At 39.9% G+C, this 25,388-nt stretch overlaps 1 protein-coding gene across 2 annotated transcripts in view; it reads right to left on the bottom strand.

Moving 5' to 3' along the window:
- Nucleotides 1-25,388, bottom strand: part of LOC125009064 (adhesion G-protein coupled receptor D2) — an 80,673-nt gene that overhangs the window by 38,256 nt on the left and 17,029 nt on the right. For both annotated transcript variants that reach the window (XM_047586607.1, XM_047586608.1), the window contains 2 exons: nt 4,546-4,587; nt 143-196 (listed from right to left, as the gene is read on the bottom strand). In XM_047586607.1, coding sequence (XP_047442563.1) covers nt 143-196; nt 4,546-4,587 — 96 coding nt within the window. The remainder of the gene's footprint in view (nt 1-142; nt 197-4,545; nt 4,588-25,388) is intronic.

Raw genomic sequence — 25,388 nt, 5'->3', positions numbered from 1 at the left:
CTCTGTGGCCGGCTTTCATTGGCATTGCTGGAGTGGTGAGTTTTTTTTTTTGTAAATGCTGTAGGGAAAATAATTCAGTCGGCCACATCGGTGTTTTCAGATACACACAAACCTGTTCACAAGAAAATGGAGGACTACTTACTGAAAAATTGAGCGCTTTTCTCCTCTCCTTGATCCTGTTGACCGTGCTCCGAACCTGAAAGAAAGACAGGGAGAAGGAGATCAGTGCATCTGTTACAGCACTCAAGGAAACACGACTGTAATGAATTAAAACTAATTATCGTTCAAAGCAAAAACCTGAGAGTGTGTGAAGTGAAAAACAGAGGAAGGAGTCTACAACATGGAAGGGAAATTACATTTTTTTTTTTTTTTAAGGGCTTGCAGACACCGATGTGTGAGTGTGTGTCTGTGTTGCGTGTGTGAGGGTGTTCCAGTATGTCCCAGTGGCTAATGGGACTTGAAAGTGACACATAGAGCTGGCAAACTAAGGAGACGACTTCAAGCTATCATCTGTCAACACAGAGCGCCGGGACCAACAAATGGAGCTATTGGAGGAGAAGGGACCGCCCTAGCAGAACAGATTACATTTTTACACTCCAGATGAAACAGTGTAGCGCACACCTTCATTTAACACATACAAGACCAGACAAGAATGTCACCGATGTTAGAGATATACTGTGTCCAACGTGCAATTTTCTGATCTAACCTCCAAACCCTAATGTGTAATTTACGATATTATTTAATAACGTTTTTAATAATACCAAAAATAACACTTCAAAATTAATTTTAGAATTAAGTAATCACTTTATCAATCCTTAGTGTAATGCTATAAAATAAATAGGCAAAATAAATGCTTTCAAAGTAAAGCAGATGTATTATTATATTTAACTGTCTGACTTCTCAAATAAATGCTTTGTTTAAATCAGAGCATTTTAACATAGAACCTATATAATTATTTATGACTAACTCATAATATATTCATATGTATTCAGCGAGTCGTCTTAATAGCTGTTGAAAACTGTGTGTTAACATCTTTTAGTTTTACAACATAAAAGTAAAAAAAAAAATATACAAAAAAAAAAAACACTAGCAAAGACTGTTCTTCCAAATCATAAGTTAATATGTGGAGAAAATACTTCCTTTTAAATTGTTTCTACATGTTCTTAAAGTGGGTTGGAGGAGGAACAGAAACAATGAGTTGACAATAAAATAAATCGAAATCTTGTTAAATTATATTGTAACACCTAATTTATTTAGTTAATTTTACCACTGGTCATTTGTTTCTGTAAAGAGGAACAGGGACACTTATCTGTTCATTTAAAAAAAAAAAGCAATGAAAAACAAACATCATAGGTTGAAGTGTGGCACTTATTGTGTGAGTGCGTGCACGCATTTGTGCACACTGTCAGCGCTAACTGTAAATTTGTAGCGGCTGGGCACTCATCACCACGGCCCGTCCCAGCCCGGCCCACAACGTTAGTGAATATGCATTATGGCTTATGGCTTCATTAAGTCACGGCGTGTTATAAATTATGACACCACCCTCAACACACATACACACACAGAGTCTCCGAGACAGCGTGTGTACACAGAGGATGTTTTGCATACGTACCGCTGCTGAAGGGCTACATAATGAAGAGAACCCGAGCCTTGTGACAGGGTAGAATCAACAGTGCCGGCATCATGTTTCAAAAACCCTCTGACAAGATCCCGAGAAGGCCTTCAACGCGGTGCAGATGTTGGAGAGACAACATCTTAACGTTATTTAATGGGGGAAAATAAGACTTGGGGATTTCACGGATATCAAAAGCAGCCGGCGTGCTGAGGCAATTACATGACACAACTTAATTAATCATTTGACAATGAGGGGAAGGGCATTGTTTTAGATGATCGTTATGTGTTTAAGGGGTTTTGCGCGCACTCAAGGTTTCAAAATGATGCAAAGCGTGGTTCGCCATGTAAATGGGTGCTAAGCGATTAGCATATGAAAGCGGAGCGCCTGACAACACCTGCCGACATCCTTGGAGCTGATGGAAATAAAAGGTCATCAAAGCGTGGGATTACAAGGTGACCACCAAGGAAAAGGTAATTGCAATGAATAATGGAAGCTGCTGTCAGGTAATTAGCAATTAAAACGTTGCGTTTTGAGTGTAATCGCAGCAGACGCAGTCTCTCCTTCCATACGATATCTGCATTTATTCAGCCTGCAAACCATCCTCATGAATGGAGCAGGCACTAGTTAATTCACCACCTTATGTTTTGCATATCAAAGCAACCCTAAGATGGTTAAAGGGCTCATTTGTTTAACCAGGTTAACAACTAAAAGCAACTTTTCTAAGTTATTACACTGCTTGCAAACCCTTCATTTACTACAGCTGCCATTCAACCAGAGCTAAAAATTAAATGAAATACCACAGCTCTGGAAGCTTTCTGCACTTATTAATTCATCTCTGTGCCAAATATGACCATCAACCTCAAGAGCAAGTGTTCATCCGCGCTGCTTTGTGACGGAGGCGACGTGTGCGGCAATGTAATCAACAGAAAAGGTTAGTGCTACAAGTCATTACGGCCAGTTATCGTGAATAAATACAGATGGAATAGGAATCGCCTCTTATTACCAGCTTTTTCTCTCATTCTCATCTTCTATAACCGCGTGTCCTCTAGAGGGTCGCGGGGAGGCTGGAGCCCATCCCAGCGGTCATCGCGTGAGAGGCAGGATACACCCTGGATATGTCGCCAGTCTGTTGCAGATTATCAGCTTTTTGATTGTTCCCATTTAGCATTTGTGTGGTTTTTCTATTAAGCAAATACTTTAGTGGTCGGTAAGTTAAAGATACTAAGCGAAGACAAAAATGGTGAGATCAAACAAAGGCGGCCTGTCTGAAAGGTGACGAAGGTTAAGAGGAAGAAAGGGGGGTGCAGATGTGAATGACGGCAACATAACCGTTTTTTGTTTGTTTGTTTGTTTGTTTTTCTAAACGCAGAAATGTGGTCCTTTTTGAAAATACGAACATCTACACAAGCTCCACCCAAACTGTGAAGACCTCAGGGTCAAGGACATCTAGAGTGTAAGGAAATGAATTCCCAAGCACTAAAAAAGCCACTTAAGCAAGAATGAATGTTGATTTATTTTACAGTTTGAAGGGTCAGCCTTCCCTGGCTCTGCATTGTCGTTGCATCGCCTGTGACTCAGGGACAGCTCTTCACGCGGTGGCAGAGACGTGAATAGAGAAAGAAAACAAGAAATTAAAAATAAAAAAGGACGGGGGAATTTAAACGCCACATACGAGCTATACTCTTGGATGGTCAAAGGGATAGAAGTGGGGATAATAGAAAGTTGAAGTAAAGGAGTGTTAAAAAATACGAGTATAAAGTATAAAATAAACAGAGAGGCAAAGGAGGGACAATTTAATGTAACATAATACTGACCATTGTGAAAAGCTGCATACATATAATTTACCCAGTTCCTGGAGAAAAAACTGTTTTGTATACGGTATTGTGACGATGACCTTGTGTATTCCGTTAAAGCAAACGAGAGACAAATGAAAAGATGCATTATGTTTGTATCAGAACTGAAGAGTAGTTCAACCACAGTTTACTCCAGAGAGATGAGTTGTTAAGTTTACTTGGTTGTGCTGAATTTCCACTGATATTTATTTTTATTTTTATTTTTTTATACAAACAGAAAAAAAAAAAAAAACTTTTGCAAGGGCATCGCATTCTGTGCCAGATAAATCAGATACTGGACTCTTGAAGCTATAACACACATTCTTTTATGAATTTCACTATCTTCAAAAACTGGAACTGAAAGGTGTGGAAAAAGTGAGAAATAGACGACAAGTTCAGAAAAGGTGTTGCATTTTAAAAAGGCGCTAAACGCGGTATCAAAACCATCTAAAGTTAACCGCATTTACATAGGCTAAGAGCCACGTTTGACCAAGAGTGATTTTCATAACTTGAGTGTCATCCATTAAACCGCATCTCTCTGTCTCGCTCTCCACCCCCGCAAAGCTACAGCGCATCTAAATGGTAATAACGCAGCATCTCAATATGATATTTCCTCACTCCTTCGTTGCATCTTGTTAGCCGTGCGCTGTTTTTCTTTTTTTTTTCTTGTCCTACCGCCGTTGCCGCTCGGAGCCCGGTAAAGCTCTGGCCAGCGGCTTTGTCAGGATGCTAAATGGAGGGCCGTGAGTTTAAAAACTTAAAGAGGCAGTGAAATATTAGCCAATGCGGGTGAGGAATGAGTGGCTGAGAACCGCAGCGTGTCAGTGTTAAATGGTCGGACTCGGATGCATATAAGTTAGTCCAAGCATGAAGGGCAGTGGGACGCTCGCGTGGAAACGATGTCCCCCCCCGCCCCTCCTCCTTTCCCTAGCCTCCTTTCTTCCCCTCCTTCCCATCCCTCTACCCATCTGCAGATGCACGTTCGCGCGCACACGTACTGTCACACCCCACCCACACGGCTTTTAAGCAAGGAGCCCATCAGAAACTTGTCATTTCTCTCATTCACTCCGACAGCCTTGAGTCACAATGCAGACTTACCTCTGTGTTGTACACCCCATATATCAGAAAGATGAACAGGCCCTGCAAACACAGACAAAGAAAGAGCGGACGGGGGAGAGAGAAGGAAGAGGAGGACAAAGTTGTTACTGTTGTTTTCTCTCTTGTGCATTTAAGAAAGAAAAAAAAGGATAAAAAGTAATGATTAGAGCAACATGTATGGTTGATTCCTACTCTACCACGGCTTTTTAGAGCTCAAGAAGACTGTAATGAAAAGTAAGGAGAGAAGAAGTGGGCCAACTTCTCCAAACTGGGCCACCTCTACAAGGCTCGGCTTGCGTTTGTTTCGCCTACAATACTTTTGCTCCTCATTGCAGGCTGCACTAAGCCATCAAAGGCTCAAACCCAAGGTCTCACACAGCTTCATTGAAATAGAAAAATCTCAAGTGTTAGACACACACAGATATAAATACACGCTTGCGTACCAACAAACACACAGAGAATGCACAATGTATGTGCTGAAACAGGCCATCCATTAATTGGCAAACACATACAACAGACACAATTAACAATCAATGAGAAAATACAGAGAGTATTAACACAAACGTAGATGAAAAGCCACAACCAGAAACACACACACACACACACACAAAGAGAGCAGCCCAGGCCAGACGAGACTATCAAGGAAAACCATTGGAGGAAAGCACAGGGAGAGAGACAGAGGGAGTATAATGAAAAAATGACACATAAAAGAAGATATTTCATGTTCACAAAACTCTACGGCTAGTACCCAGGGCTCAAGAATGCCATGCCCTTGGAGGTATAAAGGCTGCACTTTTGGTCACAGAAAAACAGATATTTTTCATTCCAATTCATTGTGGCATCCGATGAATGTACAAGCTGTGCATTTGCCTTCGGGTCATAATGTAATCGTGTTTCCTCAATGGAAACGGTGAGAGCAACATTCCCGGAGCAGATTGAACTGTGCCACAAAAGATGTACCAAGAAAAATGAAAAGGCAAGTACAATCCTATAAATTCCAAGGCTGATAGATACAGTAGATTCTTTGATAAGAAAACCACACCTCAATGTGTGTCTAGCTAACACACACACACACACACACACAAAAAAAACTTTTAAAAGTACATCTTTCCCCTTTCAGCACTGAGAGTGTATTCGGTTTGCTTCATCTTTAAACGAGGGTGAGGACACATCCTGAAGACAGGCAGGCACGAGCCGGTCAAAGCATCAATCAAGCCGAGTTTGGAGCATCCAATCTTTGCCAGCGGGAGATCTCGATGCATCACCATTGACAACATGATTTGGGGTCCCATTCGGAGTGACAGGGAGACGATGGCTGACGATGGCGACCTCTAGCCCAAACTGCTGCCCATTCACCTCCTATTGGACGCTCTCGTCCTCCAGGGACTGAATTGCCCTGTCTGCCACGCTGTCAGGTGACGCCTCAGGACATCCATCCTCTTACAACTGACAATTCCACTGGTCTGTGACACGCTAAATACAACAGGCATTACACAGAATCTCATGATGAGATCTGAGACCTGGAATTTTCTCTCTATGCTTCGTAATTCTGGCTACAGACGCATACAGTACAAGGGTTGGGTATTGGCAACGACTTCACGATACGTTACGTACCACGATACTTGAGTCACGATACGATACATTATTGCGATACTATGATATTGCGATATAATGTAATATTTTACATAGTTCATTGAGAAATTTTAAATACAGCTTGAAGCACACATTGTATATGTGTACATCAGATGACAGTGATAATTAAAATCATCCATTTTCCAATTTATTGCAAAATCACTTATCAGTTCATTGCAATAAGCTAAGACACGCAGAAGACCACAGCAGTACACAAAGATCCGCTAAAAAACAACCAGAATTTGCAAGATACTTGTTAAATTGTACCCAATATCACAAGAAAGTTTCCCAGTGGAAAGCTATTATGGATGCAGTCATAATATATTGGTAAAGATATGGTGCCTATTTATACAGTGGAAAAGTCATGGTTTATTCTGTTGATATATGCTACTCATGGCCCTGAGTATTTTGCCACAGTTCCTTGCCTTGCCTGTGCAAGTGTACACATGAAAAGATTGTCAGACATTACAACTGAGCTATAAGTGTAGCTGAATCATGCACTACTGCATTAGTTGTTTAAGGGTAAAACTTGTCTGCATATGTTCTAGGAGTGAGACAAACTGTTCTCTACAGTTTTCATTCAAGTGCTGGGTTAGCTGCAGGACACTGTAGCTCAATGTTTCTGTGAGGCTATTTGAGCTTGTATAACGAATATAAACACCAATAATACTCATGAATACACATAACCAACGACGTGCATCCAAGGCATCCTTATCCTTACAGTGTTGATAATAGATTACCATTGATATAAACACCTTTGCATTGGTTAATAAATAAGTACAGAGAAAGGAGAAGATATATAGAAAGACAATTGAAGACACAAGCAAGCATGTATACAGTTGCATACATACAATAACAGACAGTGGGTGGTTAATTTGCAACGCATCCTCTATTGTATTGCATTAGAATTGCAATTCCCAACCTATTGTTGCAATTTGATTATCATGTTTTTGATCATTCCTCTTATTTGTAATTAATCTTTTGTTGTGTAGCGAACAAAGTGGGGAGAACATACTGTGTGCGTTACGAAAAATGATCTATTAAAGTCTAATTGAGTTAAAAATAAGTGGCAGCACAACAATAATGACGGATTGTTTAAAATGTTAATTCATTAAAATCATTACTAAAAAACAAACAGACAGGAAAATGGGGCGCATTATTTAAATGTGAGGGAGCTTTTCTAAACTCAGTCCTGTTTCTTTTGAACTCAGCTGAGAATGCTACAAATTTATGCAAAGAGCGCACGCGGCTGCTTTCAAAGTATTGCTATACCATACATCAAACAGGGGAGCATAAATTAATTAGCATCCCGCTAATTAGGGAACAATTGTATATTTAAAAAGTTAAAGCCAACAAACACTGTGTTTGACCAAAAACATTATCACCCCAGAGAGATGTACCATGTAGCAAAGCGAGACGGAAAACAGAATTTGTTTAAATGAGCAAGCGCGATCCTTCTCACCACATACTGACTTTGTCTGAGAAATCAGAAAGAACAAATCAAAGTTGAGGATTCATTCACATAAGAACTTTAAGTCACATCAATTAAAGCACTGATGCTGATAATATAAGACCTGATATAGAAATGGGTGCATTAAATATTTAAAGTGCTCCTTTAACTGCTGGGTACCTTTGTAATAAAAGTTTGATTGTACTCTTTAAGTGTGCGCTTTGTAAATTAACATGTTAGATTGTGCTCATCTTCCTTAAATGTCAAATGTATTCTTGGTTTGAATTTTCAGTTAACTAAAATCAGGTGCCAGACAGTAGAGTTGACTGGAAGCCTTTCACACATTTAGTCATATAATTCATAAGAGAAAGTGAATGAGAACGTGCAAGTTCAGTGTTTAGCTGAGGGATGCGTTGCACAGAATACAAGGCTGCTGATGGCGCCTGTGGCTTTTCAGTTACAATGATTAAACTGAGGTATGACAGCTGCGGGTAAGAACCAACAAATAATTAAAAGATCACAACTTTAATGTGTAAAGATTACCATTTCACGTGCAAGCAAGTGCAACATTATGTTCACTGAATCTAAAAAAACACAGTAAATATGACTAAATTAAGGAGTATTCACACACTGATAGACGACTAATATCTAAATCTTATAGACATAAAAGGCAGAGTTTTTCTGCCTTTTATGTCTATGAAAATGATTTCAATATCAAATGTGGAATTTCCACCAGTTTTGGCTTTTTATCAGAGCACATAAAAATGGCTGTAATTCCCACACTCAATTCAGTCGCCACTTTCAGCCCATGTTCATTATATAACTGCAGTCTGATTATGTGTCCAAACATTTTGTGAACCTAACTGAATGAAGAGACATCAATATAAGATGAGAAAATCTACAAATTATATCTCCTGCCTTCAGTACTCATCCACACACACCTCCAAAACAAGCTTAACTGCCGACATCTATAAATCTGTGTTAAATTAGACCCAAGTTTCACAGCAAAAACTAGGCACAAAATTAGGCACCGTGTAAAGAGGACACAATTTTGTGACAGTAATGAGAAATTCTTTTCCCTTTGTTCCACTTCGCTTCATACACGGCCCACCTGGCACTCCACTGCAGTACCGGGACAAACAAATGCACATCCACACTGTTAGTCCCTACACCTTTCTGTGTTATAAATGATTACAAATTCTCAGAGAACAATACCGCTATATTTCCACACCCTCCCTTGCCCGATTTCCCATCTCCATCAACCTTCCCAATTGTGTAGAGTTAGTGGGGGAGAAGAGCGCTGGCAGGCAGAAATCTCAGAAAACAGCAAGTTTATGACATCGTCCTTGGGAAACAAATTTTCAATGTACAGATATGAAAACTATGATTAAGGGAGAAAGGCGGCGTCTTGGCAAAGAGAGAAAGACTGGCAGGGCAGCTTTTTCTTTCTTGCTGGAATATATTGCCACTGTCAAGCCTTTTGTATGAGAAGGAGGTTAACGTGAGGTATAATGACAAGCTGCATAACTACTTGGATTGTTTCCGTTTGCTTTAGAAAAACCGAACCAGAAGCAGTGTGACGTAAATGTCGTCATCTGTCCTTCCTCGGTATATTATTTCATGCAGTGGCACAAAAAAGGTTTGCAGTGATGCACATCTATGTAGTATTTGCTGTAAATAAACAAACATTAAAAAACATATTTTAATATCTTTGTTTCTGGAGCATTCAAGAGGAATTCGGATATTAATCAGATTAGAGACTAATTAGGATCATCCAATGAACCTATTACATCAGTACTAGAGATAAGTTGTCTGAGCACAAGCACTTTCAATAAACCAAGCAGGTTGGGACAGAGGCAGTCCCATCCAAATACAATTTGTTCCTGTCTTAATTAACTAGTGCACTCTGGATTTTGGGGCTTCTTTAAATTGATATTCAGTATTTCTCCACAAATCTACCAGTTTGCAAAGTCTATAATCTCCTACAATGCATGAAGTGAAGACTTTGAAGGAAAGTAATGGAATTTTTTTAATACATAAACCAACAACTTCAGCTACACTCATTGATAACGTCACGGTTAACTGGATTACAAAATGTCTTCTGGTACACCGTTAGCTAATATCTCTGATCATCTTCCTGTATTTCAAATCGTGTTCACCAAACCAAACAGAATTTGTAAAAGCGACAGCTCTGATTACAATGGAACAGAAAATCACAAACATGCAAAAATAAATATGGAAATTTTTAAATATTTATTTGGGATGAGGTTCTTGGGCTGTGACATGTCAATGAAGCTTATCAGGCATTTCTTTATTTCTTTAATTCCTCTTTGGAGAAATCCTTCCCCTGAACCTCTACCAAGACTAAGAAAGCTAAATCATTTGACAAACCCTGGATCACCAAAGAATTCAAAACATGTATTTTAGATTAAAAATAAACTGTACAAGAAATCTATTATGTATCACACACCATTCAATGTGGAATCATACAAATCTTAAAAAAATAATCTCACTCACTACTTAAGACTTAACTAAAAAAATAAATACTTTATTGATAAATTTCTCCAAGCATCAAATGACATCAATGAACTGTGTTGTGGCTTATCATCGGATGTTTTTGTTTCCAATTTCTGTCCACATTTGAAAGTGGTCTGGGTTGCATTTTTGCATTTGTCCACATTCCTTTGTGTCATGAGTTACACTAAAGACCGCCCCCTCAGCAAGGATGCTCTTGCATCAGCTGAGTTTTGTCTCATTGATTAGAAAAAAAAAAAAAAAACACAAACGATTTTATCAATGATCATCTAAAAAGGAAAAAGCACCGTAAGTGATGTCTGTTCATGCCTTTTAAAATATTCTGTCCTTGTAGCTGTTAACTTATTTACTAAATTATAAATTAATCTCAACAAGAATTAACATTCATTCATTCATTTTCTGCAACCACTCGTCCTCTGGAGTATCACAGGGAGGCTGGAGCCTATCCCATTGGGCGAGACGATGCACCCTGGACAAGTCACCCATGTAGACACAGGGAGAACATGCAGACTCCACACAGAAAGGCCCCAGTGAGCTTGTGAATTGAAACCCAGTGCCTTCTTGCTGTGAGGTATCAGTGCTAACCACCACACCACTGGGCCGCCACGAATAAAGCGTTTAAAATTAGTACCACGTGCGTCATTCTGCCATTAAAATACATATCTGCACATTGTTAATTATTGATGCGATCATGTTGATGCACAAGAAGCCCTCTGGAGTTAGATGTATTTCCTCAATCACCAGTGTCCCTTTTCCCCTTCATCATCAGAGATTATGCTGTGTAGGAAAGCTTCAACAATTGCAATAACTTTTTAGTTTTGGGCTGACCTCAAAAATAAGTAACAACATGGCAGAAATCAATAAATAGATAGCCACTGTTTAAAAATACTCTACTGCGCCCCAATGACGCCTGATGCTGTTTTTCCATTAACTTTACAAATGGGTAAAACCCAAATATCGCAATAAAAAAATGGTAATGAAAACACCTACATTTTGAAAACCTTCCAAATATCACTTTTACGTATTCATGAGGTGGCTTTTCAGATGTATCGATATAACAGTTTATCACAAAAGTGCAATGGAAACACTTTTTCCCCAATTCCCCTTCACCGGCAACATCGGAGATAATGCAGGGGGTCATGTGACCAGTTCATTTGAAGTCCATCTTCCGCAAAGTGAAGTCTCACGTGACGAGAATTTAAGAAAATTATAGGATATCATATTATTATTATAGGAGTCACAGCTCATTCGCTAAACACCATTAGCTGGAAACACGTACAAAGCACAGCTGTACTTTATTTTGAAATTTCAAAAATATCACTTTTATTTTGAGAAAAAGTGCAATGGCAAAGCAGCTAGAGTTTATGTGTATACACAGCGAGATTGGATCTTAAGAGCTGGCTGCGGACACATGAGGAGACGCATACTAATGCCAGGTGTGAACACAGGTGCTAAAAGTTGGCCACTTGAGATAGGACTGCACAGGATGTATGCTAATGCAAGGTCTGAACAGGGCCACAGTCTCCTCGAACCTTGTGATAAACTGCCAGAAAAGCCCCCAAAAAAGTCGGATCAGCAAAACGTTGTGTTCGTTGGGCTACCTGAGAAAAAGTCACAGCTCTGCTATTGATGGAGACAGAAAACCTGGGAGAAGCACCTATGTTTGAATGTTTGAAGTCACCCTCAGTAAGTGGATTGATGATTGCCTTATTTTTATGCAATAAATATAAGCAGTTTCATCTGTATGTGCAGAATTAGTTCCCTCACCGAGAAAATAGCAGTATTTGGTTACTTACTTCAGAGCAATTGTAAACCACATGTTCCTCACAGATCTCATGAGAACTTCAATCACTGCCTTTGCTCAGTGTCAAAAATCATTCCTACTCATCTAAACTGACATCAAAAATCATGATAGACATATTTTTCACAACGACAATTCTCTTTCAAGCAACTGAAGACCACAAGCTCCACATCCTTTGAGAGAATTTCAGGCCTCAGATGCCAAATATGAGCGGTATTTGAACAAGTTGGAACCGACGTCAAATATCCCAGCCCAAATTCAAACACACAGAGACACTTTTCACAAATAGAGCTATCTGCATCTGCACTTGGCAAAAAAGGGGAGGAAAAATTCTGCCCTCGCACCTGGTAACCATTAAGGAAATGAGAGACAGAAGAGGTTAAAACGCTGTGATGGGGAAAAGAAAAGAAATTCACACTTCTGCGCTGGGACTTGCTAATGTCTCTGACCCCTCCACGCATAAACAGTTTAATTAACATGTATACATAACTTTCACTTTAACTGCTCATGGCATGTCAAATCAAAGTGTCTGTCAAAGCTGTGAAATAGGGAGTTGATACTTTGCAGGTCCTCAGTTCAAATCCCGCTCTGTGTAACTGCTCCAGCTGGCCAGAGAAGCTGGCAAGAAGACGTGAATGCAGACAGACAGAAAGGCAGGTAGACGGGCAGCCTGCCACTCTGTCAGTTTGATGAGGTAAACACGTCCCAATAAAAGCTTTGTAACACCCAGGACTGCTCGAGCTAGGGAGGAAAGACTATGATGTTTCAATGGAAACACAAACCAAACGCCGAAGATCTTAATGAGGCCTAACGGGTTTTAAAAATCTGGATGGCATCAACATCACTGAACATGAGATTGACCATATACAGGCTCTCGGTAACGTTGACGTTAGCCTGCGTTGAACTTTTTAAAATCTTTAAAAAGAGAACTGCAACCTCAACGTTGGTTGATGCCCAGTTTGACTCCTAATCCTCCAGCTTTACATCAAATACTTAAAGGGATACGCCACCCCAACGTGAAATTTAGTCACTCATCGTATTCCCGAGAGCTGGATCAGTGATAAGAGGCATTTTTAAATTCAGGCATTGTCCTAATCCTGCAGCACAGCTGTTAGCTTTAGCTTAGCATAGGGGCTGTAATATAGTGTTGCCAATTAGCCAGTCGTTACTTCTTGCAACCTGTACATTCACATTGAGTACAAATGTCAGTTCGATTAACATGTAGGAGTTGCCTAGGGCAGATAAGACTTGTCACTATATTACAGCAAAGCAGCCCAAAGCAGAAAATCCCAACTTCCGTCAACACACCAGCGTGACTGGTTTTCAGGTGCCACGTGGTGCCAACTTAAAAACATTTTTTCTCACTTATCCAACTCTGGCGAATACGATGTGTGACAAAATTTCACATAGGGGTAGTGTATCCCTTCAAAATGTGACAACTGGAGAAAGAAAGCTGCTTTTTTTTTTTTTAATTATTGATTTAAATGTACAGGCTATGATATCCGTCAAAAATCCTTACACTACTTTGTTCTGCTGTAGATAGACTGTGCGTGTGGGTGGAGCGCGGGTCAAAGTTCTCTTCCTGTTTCCAACCTATTGTCCATTATTAGGGAAAGTGGATAAGTTATTATTTGAGAAGAGCTATTAGGATTCCCTGTTTCTTTCCCACACACGCATCCAGTCTGTTGGGCTGTCACATTGAGGAGGGGACCCCCAAGCCAGCCTGCCTCTACGGGGTGTATAGCTACAGAGGAAAACTGAGAGCGTACACACACACACAGACACACACACAAACAGGCACACACTGAGGCCAGCAGCAACGCCAGTACTGGTGTGTGATGGCTCAGGAGAGGAGGGAGAGTTATTAGCTTAGCCCTGAACCACCTACTTAATATAGGGGCCGGCGGTGATCGCTAACAGAGCCTGGCAGAGGTGACAGCTTTTGGCCCTGCTTGAGGAAATCCAATTGAAAAGCAGCCAAGAGGAACAACAAGCCCGAAACAGATGTTGCTCGCTACCACCGGTGCAACTTGGGTACACACAGCCCGGCGGCAACAAAGCGCGATGGCAAAGCTGACACACAAACGCACACACACAGCAGCAGACACCGAGGCAAGAGCGCACACACGTGTGCTGTGAAGAAAAACTGTACAACTATGACACCTCCACTGGAATAAACCAGCACGGTTAAAGGTCCATAAACGCACACGTTGTGATTTATAAAGTTCAATCTTGCAGATTCCGATCTTTTAATTGCAATGGGGCATTTTTATATTCTGGTTTCCATCCTGACTTTTGTATTGTTGATGATGATATACGATGATCGTGATATTTAATATAGTGTAAGTTCTCCTCCAAAGAATCCATCAGAGTTCGAACCAGGATGCATGAACCCGGCCACCACGACTGTATTTAGGCAGAACAGCATGATCAGCTGTATATAAGTATATCATATTAAAACTTTTAATTGAAATACCTTTAGTGTAACCCACCAAATACTCACAAACACACATGCTGCAGTTTAAAAATGATTGAAGGATCTATAAACTCTGGCAATCCAGGGCTAGGATTTTTTTTTTCTTTAATGTCGTAGCTCAAAATGCTCAAAATCTGCCAGCTACGCCTAAAATTAAATTAAAAGTAAAACTAAAAAAAGATAAAAATGAAAAAAGAAGGGAGTTTTAAAGTCTGTTAAAAACATCTTTATCGAGCAGGGGCCAAAATCTTGCTCCCCAGAGACCAACCCAACCATCCATCCATCAATCTTTTCTTTTTTAACATCTGCCCTGGTAGGGCATCTCAAATAAAAAAAAAAAAAAAAAACAACACATAGACCCTCAAATCATTACAGCAACTTGCTGCAATATTAATTGAGTTTGGCAAGGTTGACCATGCCTTAGTCATCATAACATTCTTTTATTTTTTTTCCTCCTCTCACCGCTACTGAAAAAGAGCAAAGCAGATAGAAGGGGGAGGGAGAGGGAAAGAGATAGAGAAGGGGGGAAAATGGGCTAAAATCAATTGTGACATATCTTTATTACCAGTCGATGACAAATGACACCACATTTACCATTGCTCTGGCATTGTGTCAGTGTGTGTCATATCGATTTTACATCAGATGGACAAATGTTATTGATGAAGTGCTCAAGGAACAGACAAGCGCTCTATTTTACTAGTTTTTACGTTTAAATAAACTAGAATGATGAAAGATAAAGCTGGCGAAGTGTATATTTCCATTTGATAATAACCATAATTTTATTTTTACTTGAGCATTGGCTAAATTCCAAGGAATTCGCTCAACCCCAGGCCTGTTTAAAAGACCAATGGGAGTTGATAACTACGCCCTGAACCTGATCACGCTGCGCAGATGTGGTAATGTGATGGGGGAGTGGTAAAGAGAGAAAGAGACAGAGAGTGAACTGTAAACAAACTAGCTTTTAAACAAGACAATTTAGGATTGCATGTCTTAGGCGCCAAGAAAAACACAGCCATGGAAAACTGATACAAACTTTTAACACATGGGTCAGAGCGGGAGGCTTTGAACTGGTGAGGGAGAGAGCGCTGCCAGCGCGTTGAGCTGTTTAATTAAAAATACTTATGTATCCAACGGGCCTTTCTGGGACGCCTTCTTGTCAAATTGTGTGCGATCCTGCTGTCAATCTTTCAAGGTGTTTTCTAATCGCATAGTTTTGTACTGAGAGAGGAAGAAAAAAATGTTAGAAAGGAAGGAGTCCTGAGAAATAGCTGCCAAAACGTTCAAATGAACACACACAAGTTATATTTGTTGTTTACACACACACTATTGGTGCTGTATATAAGGTAGAGTCAATACTGTATCAGTGAATACACACAGATGTGTACACATTTAGATTTATGAATATGAATGCGCTTCTAGTCGCATACAAATTCAGGACTCATTTACACCTGGCATTGACAGTATGAAGTGTATATTATCTAGATTACATCATGCCACGATTATGTAAATCTAAATGTAAATGAGCTTCATACGCCGTGTATACGGAGACATATGAGGAATTTGTTCTCTGAATTTAACCCATCCATTTGTTTCACACAGTAACACAATGTCAGAGCCCAGGAAAGAAAAAGTCACCCCGAGTATTCATGTGATTTATTTCTATTCCAGTATTTTCCAAAGCATCAGCTCTGTGCTTTTACTAAAACCGACTCACACCAACTTATGGAATGACACAAATTTATCAAAATAAACCACACAGAGAAAACAATGGAAACTTCCTCCGCCGACTCCCACTATCAAATGTAAACAATTATTTCCTGACACCTAAGAATCTACTTTTCAACAAACAAACATTTCCTCGCGCACAAAATGCTTCCAGCTGAGCCCGACAGATGCTGAGCAAGTTTGCATAGTATGCATGCATCTGCATGCACAAATGACATCATTTATGACAACTGGCCAGGTTTGTTTAGACCTGCATTATGAAGCAGACTGTGACAAGCACTGAAGCAGCACTGAAGCGACATCTAATGAAGAACTTAAACTGTTGGAAAGAGGTGGTCTGGACAAAGACAAATTACATGAACCTTTTCATGTTTTGTTATAAATTCCTTCTCATAGGACGCGAACTAAAACTTCAATAACTCTGGTGCAGGCACTCTGCACTTGCAGTCACCCATTGTATTCATAGGCAAGCACCTTAGTGAAGGTGTGCAAGAAATGCCCGTCCTGTGCTACACAAACACGAACAAAACAATACACATAAACACGCGAACAAAAACGAGTGTCGGGAACTATGGAACATTTGCCCTTGGTCGACTCGTTTTGTGTTGGTACGCACTCCAGTTATTCATTCGGAAGCAATTGTGTGCACGAAAACTAAAATATTAAATCAACGGAAAGATAAGTGTGAACGCACAAACACGCGCCTTATCCGTGCAACAGCAACATTCGAACTGAGCGCCTAAAATTGCACCTCTGACAAGTCTGCGTTGCGGTGCCCTTGACTAGCAGTGACAAATAGATGCAAAATGCAAAGTCTGAAAAAGACGCTTTTCGGATCCCGAACGAGGGGGAAAAAAATCACACTGCAACAAGCACCACTACGGGACGCGTTTGGTCTCCTGCTTCCCAGTTAAAGTGAGCCGAGCTGAGGTTAATGGCATGTGTCAAGATCAGGTGGTGCCTATGAGTGTGCGACGTGCCGTCGATATAGGTGTGAGAGAAAAGGAAAGACAAGAGAATATCTTTCGATTATTTAAGTGTGTGAATTGTCAATCGATATCTCATGTGTCATGTAACTGTGGCCTTGTATTTATTAGGTAAAGCACCACATTTTTTAAATATGAAAAAAATATGTGTACATTTCTCTAGTATTTTTTTAATTACAGTGAGTGTGCCTTTTTTTTTTAAAAAAAATAATAAAAATAAATAATTATGACAAAAATTAAGGAGTTTCTCACAAAGCAGCAACAACAGCTCTATTTAACTCAAGTGTCATTGTATGTAGCTAAAAAAGATAGTATCAGATAACTTGTAAACTAAAATTAAATTGGTCAGCAGCTAGGAAAACTACAATGAGGGTAAAATTACACCGGGCAAAATGCACAGTTTGAAAGCAGATCTGAAATAACCTTGTCTCTCCCCGTGCGTGTATGAGCATGTAGTTTCTGGGTCGTACGCTGCTGTTGTGTGTCTGCGTACACGTGCTACTTGCATAAACCCACTTCTGTAGCTCCCCGTATCCATGTGTTTGTCTGTGTGTGTGCGTGCGCGTGGCTGCGCGCTACAGCACCACCATGGTGGCAGGGTGTATCCATCATGATAAACCGGCAGACTCGGCAACTGTCACATGCAATCACACTTCACTACGGTTCGCGGGACTTCAAAGTGAAAATGAATGGTAGTTCATCGACATGAAGACTTCATATATCTTCATCTTTTTTTCCACCCTCTTTCTCTTTTATTTTTTGGAAGAGACTTGTATCGTCTCTTCCCCCGGACCTCTTTTGTTGTGAGTTTTGTTGAGTCTGAAATGGGACACTTGGATTTAAAATAATGAGTAGATATTTTAAGTATAATTTTTTATCAGGCAATGAATAACTAAAAAAATAATAATAATAATACTTAATACTTTCCTCATATTTTCAACCCTAGCCTCAAGTAACTAATTTACCACTATATTACTGTACTGCAGTAAAAGTTACAATAGACTTAAAGCTGTTGTGGCAAGCAGAGAGCTCCAAGACAAGCTTAGTAGTGAGTCCTGATACAACAGTGTGTAATAAGGTTATTGGACTCGACCATAAAAATCTTATTGCACAACAGACCAAAAATGAGCCTCTTGCTGTAATCCTATTTAAAACTACCCGTTATTTGCATAATCGCATCAAAAATCATTTCTTGGCTGGATGTGTGGACTTCTCTGCCATACCGCGCTCTGCTATTAACAGTTGTTTATTGTGAGCTTGTGGAATATCAATGGCTGCTCATGATGTTGACTCGACAGTTTTTAAGTCTCAAACAGACTAATAAACCTACACGTGTTTTAACAGTATGTCAAATGAAGCTTGACACACACACACCTGATAATAGCCTGCTAAGCTCAATAACACAAGTACAATGAAATAACCAACATTTTATGAATAGGCCCTATAATGGGGAAATGGCTGATTTTAGTGTTAAACACGAAAATGACAAATTTGATCATTTTTCTTATAATGGAAACCCAAATATTACAGAAAGAATGATTTTATTGTAGCGTGGCTGAGAGATTAAAAAAATTAGTTATAATGGAAGTCAATGGGATATTTTGTCCGCTACGGCTACAAGGGGGTAGTAAATTTTAAATGTGATGCTACACAGAAACACAAAATGCTAACAATGCAATCAAGCCAAGATTTTAGATAATTTTGGACATACCCAAGACTGATCTGACAAAAATGCTCCATCCAACCAGTATTAGTTTTATGAAATATAGCTATTTTTTCTTCTTTTTTTTTCATAAAAACAACAGTGACTTCAAGTAATCAAACTTGCATTTCAAGGGCTAAAATAACTCAAAGTGACTAAATTTTTGAAGTGGTTTAAGAGATTTATGCAGAAGGAATCAGAAAAAAAATACATGGGAGTTTTTGTCCGCTAAGGTTACAAGAGGGTGGCCAATTTTTTTTCACAGTGTTCTGCTGACCTATTAGAATGAATTTATTTGGAATTTCAAAATTTGTGTAGAGATAGACTTTGTTACAAAAATGTGTGGTATATGCACTAACACAGCCAAAATGAAGAGGATAATTTTACCCAAATGGACAAAAATGTCCCTAAGGTTGCCCGAGGGTTAAATAAGCATAAAAATAAAAACAGAAAAAACAGAAAAACTGTACTACATAAATTAGACTTCCAGAATAAGAGAATTTAGAGAAAAGAATAAAGGGCAGAAGCAGATATAAACACTGATCAGATATTTACAAGAAAAGAACTTTCAAGCTTTATATATCACAGATAATATAAGATAAAGGTATAACACTGCTGATATCCACTGACATTTTCAAAGTAAAACCTCACAGTTTCCAATTAACTGCCCTCATTGTGATGCAGTGACTCCACAGAAACTCCATTTGAGATTAAAAAACTCTAAATGAACATGGCACGTGTTAAATGTGATCATTTTGTAATCCACCAAATAGCCAAATGAGACACAATCGTTCCAGCGCCGTAGCTGCATCAGCACCGAACAAGGCTTGCCTTTAATCTAATAATGACTCTGAAATGACGCCGTGCTTTTGAAAACTGCGAAGATCACGCTATGGCTCTGCCTGCCTCTCGCCACCTCTCTCAGCCCCGGCCCAGGGCCCTGCTCTCGCTCTCCGAGCTGTTTGATTGGCACATGCTTTCACTTAATGAGGGATAATTACTAAGGAAAACAAGTGGGAGACCACATCTGCTCAGTGTAAAAAGAAATCCAGGCCCGGTGCAATCTGTCAGACGGGGCTTTCAGGTTGTGTGTGAGAATGTTTTACCCAACTTCAGTGGCCTCCCGTGCGCAACACAAACCCTCCAGGACCCTCCCTCCACCCTGTCCCGACAAGAAGCAGATTAATAGGAATCAGCATGTGGCTGTAAACACTCAGCGGGAAGAGTGTATATCTGTGTGCGTTGACATGTGTAGGAAATGACCCAGTGTATCTATCTAGGACTGGCTGGGGGCCACAGCAGGAAGGGCAAAAGGCCAGTGGAGACGATCAACATCCCAATCAGTGTCCTGCCGCCAGAGCTGTTGTTCTCCAGCTCCCGTCATCACCGTCGTGTTTACTTTCACACAATACCATACTGTAATGGTAGTAAAACACACAGGTAGCTTCCCAGACACCACCACCCATCGCCCGTAAATCATCTCCGCATCGGCTACACAATGAGCTAAACGGTCTCTTAATGACCTGCCTGTGTCGACGGGTAGTTGTCATGATTACAGTCTGACGCTAACGGCGTAAATTAAACATTTAAAGGGGGACGTCTTCCAAGTTACATGCTGAAATAGGAGCACTTTTTTTAAAAATTTACCTGCACACTTATATCGGTCATCCGTCAAATCTGAAGAATGCGTAGGCGCAAATTACATTTATTGAATCGTTTAAAAAGAGAGTAGAGTCAGAGGGTTTATTTGTCTTAACCTGAACTCAGCAGGAAAGAAATGGCTCACGTGTAAACTTGAGCTGATATCTGACAGCCTTTTAACCCCTCCCCGCCGACACCCTCGCCTCCCTCCTCAAAACCCCACCCCGGCAAACCTCCCTGCCACCCACCCGCTAAAAGAACAACAGGGTTTTGCTTTCTTGCCCCGTGCTGACCCAGTTCCCACTAATTACCTGCAAAGTATACATCAAAGACGGGGCAAATCTACAGATCTGGCGCAACGTGGCAGGGTAAGGAAAACCAGGGCTATTCCTAACCTAGTCACCCCCATCACTGATATGTGAACGTATGTGTGTGTGTGTGTGTGTGTGTGTGTGTGTGTGTGCGCACGGCGAAGCGGTGTCAGCCGATACAAAAGACAAGGCGGTGAACTTATAAATAGAACGGTCATTGTTTCGACGTGAGCAATTTAGGTTGACGCCGTCTGTGTGAGGAGGGGGAGAACAAGTGAGGTCATGACGTCGGGACTCAGCTGATGGGATAACACGCTCGGCGACACGCATACGCACACAAAGCGGAGACGCACCTACCGGGTATCGCTAATGACATCAAAGAACGGACTAAAATATGAAATTCGAACGTGCGAACGAGACTCGTAGCACTTTCTCTGCTTCTCTTTCGCACACACATGCAGAGAGAGGTTTGGTTTGACGGGGCAAAGGGGATTGGTTTGCTTTCTTATGACATGGTCTATTACTAAATTGAGCTGGCAGGTAATTCTAAGGCAAATAAATGCCAGCGGGTTTAACACAAGGAGAGGTCTTTGGGTTGGCGGTGCTAGCAATGACAGGAATTCTCTCGCCTCATTTGACAGGAAGCTTATTATTCTCACCGCTTTATTTTCCCAGGCCAGCTTTTTAAAAACTGATCTCCCAAAAAAAAAAAAGAAAAAAGAAAAAAAGAAAAATATCAATTCTTCCTCAATCTGAATTGCCGTGGCTGCTTGTTCAATTTCGCTGGTCTTTGCTGTATCGTTAACTCCCAGACTTCATATTTACCTTTTAAAAGAATAAAAAGCTGATATTTTAACAGCGTCTTTGACTGGCTCCTTCTCTGTTAATTTCAAGGGTACTTAGTTGACAGTTTCCACGGGTGGATTCTTAAGCCCAAAATCCTTGACGCTCGCATTGTGAATCAAGCCTCCACCTGGAAGAAATACCCCACTTTCTTTAAACAGGTGAACGCGCATCGAGGCGTTAAACAGAGCTCCGATTCCGCTGCTTTTCAAACTAAAGAACATATAAAAGCAATACGGCAAAAGATGAAAAGAGACAACAGGGAGCAAAAAATAAGTACAAGTTGAGACAAAACACACTATAAATATACCACTTAAAAAAAAAAAAAAGCAGTGCTATATCCTCATTATGAGTGCCATCTCAGACGAGCGTGGTGGGAGCGCTGACCTTGGTATCCCGTTTGAATATTGTTTTAATGCCGCGCCTGGTAATTGAGGATGCAATGCAAACAGCCGACTCTTTTTGTTTTTTCAAAGGGAAAGTTTTTTTTTTGTTTTTTTTTTTTTCCCAGGCAATGCAATGGGAATGCAAACAATTGTGTTGTTGTATTTATTTGTTTGTTTTTCACTTCATAATTATTAGAGCCGCCAATTAAAATATGGACTTAAAATAAATAAATCCCTATGATTTCACCTGCGATTACATTAACTTCATTTTTCATCATCCTCTTATTTTTTTTTTAGTTTATTTTCTATTTCTATTTTGCATTTATAAAAAATAAATATTCCAGTTAGTGAATAACTACGTATATAGTGCCACTAGGAGTATTTTTTGTGAGTGAAGTGAACTGACAAAGTACATTCCACTCTACTGGGAGAAATGGCCGCTGTTTAAAATTGCGTGTGATCTGAGATACAGCCGACAATGAATAAAGACGTCAGGGGAATATGGTTCCTGTTTTCTCAAACACTGCAAAATGAAAAACATTTCCCACCATAATCTGACCGGTGAGAGGTTTGCCATGTGTGCACGGCTCCTCTGTGTGTCACCGTATGAGTGTGTAAGCATGTAGGCATGTACACGGTTACAACCAAGGATGTGCTGATATAAGGTTTGCAATCAAAAATAATCTTTCCTTACTGTATAATTCACATTAACAGCACCCAAATTAGCAACGTGCTAAATCCTCGAGGATTAAAATCTATTTATTAGAACCTTGAAATCACATTTTAATTTAACATTTCTTTTAACAATAAATCACGTCTACCTACAATTAAATGTTCATGTCTTAGGTTTAATCCTCTGCTGTAAGAACACAGATGCATACGCAGACTAACAAATTATACATCAGATTGCTCAGTGATTCTAAGCAATAGATCAATCCCGCTAAAGCCGTACTGTATTGAGAAAACGTCAGCTCCTGTATGCTCTTTAGCAGAGTAACAGTCTTCACAGAAAAGGTCTGGTAAGCCTCAGTTACAACACGGTACAGCAGGAAAATAAAAGAGGGAGGGGAACCAGGAAAGGAAAATTGGCTTTGAATGGGCCGGTTGTGCGGGACCAGATGAGCGGACTGAAGTTGCCTGACTGGGAAACTGGATCCAAGTTTTGGTGTTTTTGTTTCTTCTGCCAAATCAGGAATTAAAATAACTTCTACCTCCTTCGTCTATAGGGCATTGAGGCTGGTGGTGGCAAGCGGTCACACACACACACACACACACCCGCTCACTCACAATACTTACGAGGGCGTTATATCAAAAATACATAATAATAAAACCAAGCTGGCCTTTACAAGATTGCAAGTGAAAGATCACACATGGACACACAAACTGAACATCCTTGTTGTAGGGGTTTGGTATTCGCAGCACACTCCAGTTAAAAAGTAGTTTTCTTTCAGATTTTTATTATGTATTAGTAAAGGCTGAAATTATAATTTGTAGATGAACTGTTTTTTATTTATTTTTTATTTTTTTTTTGGATGCAAGAAGTCAACTGCTACGACACATCGGTACCAGCAACCTCACAGCAAACTGCAAACCTCAATACGGACCCACGTTCTTACTGATTTACTTATTTATTCAGTTTCTTAGTTCTGAAACGACTTTGCTCTGATTTTTATAGAAGCATCGAAACCGCAGGTCGAGTCAAGGTAATATTAAAAGCACGCCCTCTCCTGCTTATAATATATAGAAAAGTTTTCACTCTTTCCTACCGCCGAGCAAGGCCTTAACACCTAAATAAGAGCTCTCAGAAAAGTGTTTTGATTTATGAAACATTCACCGACTTATTCCTTGTAAACATACAGACTTCTGTAGGAGTCGGACAATTTGTCAACTGAGGCATGAAATCAAATAAATTTCTATTGCGCTGAACCAAACGTAATGAGAGCAAAGCAATGAGAACTCTTTTTTTTCCTGACCTGCACTGAACACTATTTCACATTTTATAAATTAGAAAATACTGAATGAATCCAAATTTGTGTGTGTGATCTTCTGTTGCTGCTGTTGTTTTTTTGTTTTTTTTTTACCTTGTGGGGGATAGGACACTAAAGTGGAAATGGTTATGGGCTGAGGACGACTAAAACTGGTCAGGGATTCTGTGTCGAAGCTGTCACATTTTGGGACAAGATCCAGTCTAAATTTAGCTATTTTTATCCCAGTAACAGCAGTAATTTCTCCCAAATATCTTTTTAAAGCTCTGGAGAAAGAAGACCAACAATTTATAAAACCAGTGAATGAAAGTCCTCAGCAACACATTTAGTTTTTTAAAAAATATAACAACAATTGGCTCAGATGACTAATTATTACCCATACGAAAAGCCTGCAAGTCCATTAACAATAACATTAAATGAGAATAAATAATAATTCCATGAATGGATTTCTCAGTTTATCGAGACAACTTTTCCAGATGTGTACAGCTAATAAAAGGCAGATTAACTCCCATGAGTGTCCCGTATCTGGTTCTGGTGATGCCACGCTTTGTGCATGAGGCTAAATAAGAAACAGAAGCACTGACTCAAGTAGTATAAACACAGTTTGTAGTCACAGAGCCACTGGGCAAAAAAAATAAATAAATAAAAAAGAAGAAAAATTACCCCTTCACAAACAATCACTTCACACACTGTAAAAACATTGCTTACTCACACAACAAATCTCCCATATGGCAAAAATCAATAGGCAGAGCAACACTCTATTGATCATATCTATATCTTGGATACACTTTGATGCTCGCTGGCCGAGTGTGTTTGGGTGTAAGTTGGGTGGGGTAGACAGGGCATTAATTTCAATGCAAACAATATCCATTTTGAAGCCTTAAGCTTCTTTAGAACTATGTGTAAAATGGGTGTTTTCAAAGTATTTTCTCTTTGCATTATTGAGTACCTAATACGCCTTTGTGAGTGTGAATTGGTAAATTTAACTAGCCACTTATAAACTCAGGTGACTTTATGTAAATGTTAACTCTACAGATGTGCATCTTTAATCGTGAGTGAAATGATAACTTCGCTGAAAGCCTCTAAAGTCTCACTACCGCTCGCCGGTCTGTTCATTTCCTAAGAAAACTGAAGAAAACTGTCATCGGTGCCTGTGATATAAAAGACCTTAATGTGATATGAACGAAAGAGCGAAGATGAACTGTCTCATTGATTTCTCTATATATTTGCTCTGTAATGACAAGGAACAGGGCTGCCCCCCGCAGGAGGCGAACTGACATGACAGAAACACAGGGATACATTGTGGAAAGACGCCTTCCCCCGCAAAGTTACCGAAACAAACCGCGAGCAGGGACTTCATGCACTCTCAA

Source organism: Mugil cephalus, chromosome 6, assembly GCF_022458985.1.
Source record: "Mugil cephalus isolate CIBA_MC_2020 chromosome 6, CIBA_Mcephalus_1.1, whole genome shotgun sequence".
In the NCBI taxonomy this organism is placed as follows: domain Eukaryota; kingdom Metazoa; phylum Chordata; class Actinopteri; order Mugiliformes; family Mugilidae; genus Mugil; species Mugil cephalus.
This window is presented reverse-complemented; position numbering and strand designations above follow the sequence as displayed.